This window comes from Diuraphis noxia, unplaced genomic scaffold, assembly GCF_037042655.1.
Source record: "Diuraphis noxia isolate RWA-SAM2 unplaced genomic scaffold, SU_Dnox_SAM2 contig0003, whole genome shotgun sequence".
Taxonomy (NCBI): Eukaryota; Metazoa; Arthropoda; class Insecta; order Hemiptera; family Aphididae; genus Diuraphis; species Diuraphis noxia.
In genome coordinates this window covers 24,479,076-24,484,093 of record NW_028301713.1, presented here as the reverse complement: position 1 = coordinate 24,484,093, position 5,018 = coordinate 24,479,076, and the positions used below count along the sequence as shown (strand labels likewise).

Below are 5,018 nucleotides of genomic sequence, written 5' to 3'. Positions count from 1 at the left end.
TGGGGGAACATGGGGCTATAAAATAGTAATTATTTATTTTATTCCAACTGACAAGAATTAACATTTTATAACATTACAATAATAACAATAAAATAGTAAATTAGACTGACAGTGATAAATCATAATTTCTTTTTAGAAAACCAAGTTATTGATAATGTGTTCCCAAATGATCCTGTTCATTGGACAGAAACCATGTCAAATGAAATATTAACATACTTTGTGAATCTCGGACCTTGTCAGCCATTGCCTTCTGATCTAAAATACAACAAATTCCCTACAAAAAACTATGGATCAGGAAATATTCGGTCATTCCATGAAAGTCATTATTTTCAACGTTTACCAGATGGCAACTTAACAAAACGCACCTGGCTATCATACTCGCCTTCACTTGATAGAGTATTTTGCATGACTTGTAGATTATTTGGTTTAGTTAAGGCAAAACAATCATTTTTATCTTCTAAAGGTACCTACCTGTAATTATAGAAACATTGCTAAAACAATTCACCATCACGAGTGTTTACCCGAACATATTCAAAGTGAGATTAGCCGGGGCTTGTATTTCACCAGAACAAGAATTGATATTACACTTTTAAAATCAGCAAACCACCAAGTAGCTGAAAACCGAGAAATCTTAAAGGTTATCATTGATGCTCTACTATTTACTGCCAGACAGAATATTGCATTAAGAAGGCACGATGAAAGTAATACCTCAATGAACAAAGGGAACTTTTTAGAACTTTTGAAGTTATTATCAAAACATCATGGGCCCTTAAATTCTCATTTACAAAAATGAAAAAATAGAAGGTAAACACAACCGAGTTACATTTTTATCAAGTTTAAGTCAAAACAAACTGTTGAGCATATTATCAGAAATTGTGCGTTCTAAGATTTTATTTGATGTTAAAAAATCAGGTCTCTTTTCAGTCATCATAGACACTACTACAGACGTGTCTACATTAGAGCAATTTACCTTTTTACTTAGATATGTAAATGATAAAGGTAAAATTGAAGAAAGATTAGTAGCATTGGTAACTTCACCAGATTCAACTGGAAAAGGAATGTATGAAGTATTTTGTAATATAACAGAAAAATATAATATTAATTGGAAAACAGATTTGTGTGCACAAGCTTACGATGGAGCAGCTTCAATGCAAGGTCAATATTCAGGATTAAAATCTTTAATACAAAATGAAAACCCTAATGCTTTATATGTGTGGTGTTCTGCACATCTTTTAAACTTGGTAATAGTTGATACATGTGACTGTTGTACCAAAACAAAGGTTTTTTTTGGTGATATTAAAGCAATAGTTGAGTTTATGCGTGCACGAAAAAGAACTGCCACTTTTGTATATTTTCAAAATAAATTATATCCAAATGAACGAGTGCGACGCTTAAAACGTTTTTCTACCACAAGGTGGACTTCACATGACCGAGTAATTACAGTAGTATATGAAAAATATGCTGCATTATTACAATCATTGATAGCAATTGCTTCTGCGGAAGATTCTGATCGCGATACAAGTTCAACAGCCAAAAGTTTATCAATGAGAATATCTTCTTTTGAATTTATTATAGCCATGAATTTAGTTAAAACTATATTTGCAATTACTACTCCAGTTTCTAATTACCTTCAATCTAAATCAATTGATTTTATAGAAGCAATTAATCTTGTTGATGTTGCTAAGAACCGTTTAATTGATCTTAGAGATGATGATAAATGTCAAAATCTGATAAATGAAGCAAAAAGTTTCGCAAAAGACCAAAACTTAACAGAAAAGAACTTTAAAGAAGTAAGGTTGCGTAAAAAAAAAATTATGCCTGGAGAATTGTCTAGAGATGAAATTTCTTCTACTGCTCAAGATGTATTTAGAAGTGATGTGTATTTTAAAGTGTTGGATGTAATTATAAATTCTATTGAATTTCGGTTTAAAGACTCTAGAGAGATAATGAAAGACCTGTGTCTACTTTCACCTGAACGACTTCTGTCTTATAGTAAAAAGAGTAGTAAAAAATTGCCTGAAGATGCTTTTGACCAATTAGCAAAATGGATACATGGTATAAATTTACAAGATTTAAGAGTAGAGTATTTAACTTTCAGTAGTAGCTTACATGAATTGGTAGTAGGACTTGAACCAAAACAATTACATGAGAATGTTAAGTGTATACAAAGTTCTGAAGATAGTGATTCTAGTATCACTAGTTATGAAGATGACAGACAAGTAGTTGAAAAAAAGTTAGTGTAGAAAGAATTCTTCATATTTTGTCAAGTTACAACTTGATATCAGCGTTTCCCAATTTGTACAAAGCTTATAAGTCACTTGGTACAATACCTGCTTCTTCTGCTTCAGCTGAACGTAGCTTTTCAAAGGTAATACTAATTTATTAGTTTATAAATATAAATTATATAAATATAATTATAATATACCTAATATTAATATATTATATTATATTATAATTACATAAATTCTGTATTGTACATACAATATGTGTAAATTTATGTAGACATGAATTTTGTACTAGTATAAGTTAACAACAATTAACAAATACATTTTTAGAACTAAAAAATTTTGTTTTAGGTAAAATTAATTAAAACTCGCCTACGTTCCACAACTGGACAAGACCGACTTGAAAGCTTATTGATTTTGAGCATGGAAAAGGATATTGAAATCAATTTCAATGAAGCCATAGATACGTTTGCCATGACTTCAGATGTTTTAAAAAAACAGTTGATATTTAAATAATTAATTTCATATTTTTAAATTTGTTGTAAGTTATTAAATACATATTATTATATACATAATCTAGATTGCTGTAAAATATGTTAATAAGTATAACATTATAAGAATAAAGGAACTGTCTCTCATCTCCTAGAATGCAATTATTTTATAATGATAGGTACCTACATTTTATTATTATGTTTTATTTTCTTTAGTTTCTTCAAAAACAAAAAAAAATAATATTACAATACCTACCTAATTATAATATGAACCTACTATTATACAGTATAATATACTATTTATTCTATAAGTAACCTACCTAAATTTATTGGTAAAAATATATATTAATATATATATATTAATTGAACATAAAAATATTTTAAATATATAATAGGTACCTATAGCCGGTAAGTGGGTGGGTGGGTGTGTAAATTGTAAGTTTGCTTATCGGTTATTTTAGGTTCGTTTCGCCACTGGTCCGCATAAAGTAGATATTATCTTATAACATGTTGATTAACAATTATCAGTCATACTAGTCACGGAAAACTAAAATTTTGAATAAATACACTATTATGGTATGTTATTCAAAACTTACCAATTTTTACCCGAACAGGTTTTGAGCTATCTTTTTGATGCTATTTTATTTAAGGTGACTGATAACACATTTCACCTAACACGATTATGACAGTAATTTAGAGTATTTAGACATACTCTATTTCCAACATATTGATTGAAGCAAGATTATAAAAACTTAATAGGTAGGAAATTTCTGAATATTCACTGATAATATGATACGCTAAAATCTGATCTATATTACTAATATAATATTAATTAGTGTATAACTTCTTTTTAATTCTCGAAATACTATTTCTTTTTTCAAATGGATTTTCCTTGTGATATTTGTAATAAAACCTTCACTACGAAATACTCACTAGACATAAAAAAAAGTCCACAAATAGTAGAAAATATTATTCTTGAAAAATCATATTTTTCAAAATGTAATAGTTGCATTAATCTTAATTTTAAAAAGAAAACTCTATTTATTGATCATCAATTCTGAGAATGGCATGTCGATCAATAAGGACATTTTACAATTTAATAATATTACAGGTATATTTTTAAGTTTTTTCACTACGATAATATTTGTTTAAGTCAGATTTCTATTCATATTTCAAAGTAATTATCATTTCATATATTAAGAGTAATTAATGGATTTAAGATTCTTGGTTGAGCGATGAATGTATTGGTTTTTTTTTATTTTTAATACAGTAAAAATGCTTAGATTTTCTTCAGCATCTTTTCTGATAGGGAAGTCCGAAAGTGAATGTAATTGGTACTTTTGGGTGGTCAAAAGCAAAACCACATCCGCTCAAAATCTTTTTTCGGATATAGTCTGTACCAAATAAGAGCGCACCGGGCGGCGCACGAAAACCGGTCGAATTTCGCGCATGACAGAGAACGCTACCGCCGCGCGTTCCAGCGCCGCCAGGGTCAACTGTTTATACAGAGTGTTGTATAATGTCACACCATTTTAACGGTACTAAGCGGTAACACGTCTTTTTGTTTTTGATCGTATTCGCTGTTTACGTTTGATTATGGTTATATTAGACTTTATGATACATTGACTACACAACTGACAACTGACTTAGTCATATTTTTTATTGTTTTTTTACACAATTGACATATATATTATATACACATTATTATCATATTTATATACATTTAATAATTTTTTTTTCAAGCTTGCGTGTTCAATAATATGTTTAAAAAAAAATTAATAAAAAAAACAAAAAAAAATATGGTCTATTATTAATATACGCGGTAGCGCAATGTAATATGGTATTGTAATACGCGGTAACGCATTGTTACTACAACTCCCTGTATGCACGGCGGCGTCGCCGACGGCGGCAACTTCGTTGACGACGCCGATCACCGCCACCAATCACAGAGCAAATAGATCCGGCCAGGGGGGTCCGGACGTCGCTCTGCGATTCATCTGGATGCGCCATCGCGGTGTGCTCTTATTTGGTACAGACTATAGGTACCATTGATATTATATCATTGAACTCGAGTTAAATTGACTATAAATTTATGAAATTTTATAACTGTAAAATGATGCACGAATTGGAAAAAAAAGGTAAATATGTAAATTAATAATAAGTATAACATCACAGACTCTTAACTCTTATCAGTCACTAATTGTTGCGTGCGCGATACGTTATGTTAATGACACGATTATAAATAATAATTATTATTATAATTATTATAATTATTCTTTATAATCGTGGTTAGTGATAACGT

At 29.6% G+C, this 5,018-nt stretch overlaps 1 protein-coding gene across 1 annotated transcript; it reads left to right on the top strand.

The window, feature by feature from the left end:
- The first annotated feature begins 219 nt into the window (after nucleotides 1-219).
- LOC149057098 (zinc finger MYM-type protein 1-like) lies at nucleotides 220-2,741 on the top strand. Its single transcript, XM_089224823.1, has 3 exons — nucleotides 220-2,199; nucleotides 2,235-2,368; nucleotides 2,577-2,741. The coding sequence occupies exons 1-3, from the start codon at nucleotides 1,059-1,061 to the stop codon at nucleotides 2,739-2,741; spliced, it is 1,440 nt and encodes a 479-aa protein (XP_089080949.1). The 5' UTR covers nucleotides 220-1,058.
- The last annotated feature ends 2,277 nt before the right edge of the window (nucleotides 2,742-5,018 follow it).

What these genes read in the sequence shown, in the direction of transcription:
- LOC149057098 (XM_089224823.1), top strand. Translation starts at nt 1,059, where the DNA reads ATGTATGAAGTATTTTGTAATATAACAGAAAAATATAATATTAATTGG. An exon ending in TAGTGATTCTAGTATCACTA is followed by an intron (nt 2,200 to 2,234) that starts GTTATGAAGATG and finishes GTTGAAAAAAAG; the next exon opens with TTAGTGTAGAAAGAATTCTT. An exon ending in CTGAACGTAGCTTTTCAAAG is followed by an intron (nt 2,369 to 2,576) that starts GTAATACTAATT and finishes ATTTTGTTTTAG; the next exon opens with GTAAAATTAATTAAAACTCG.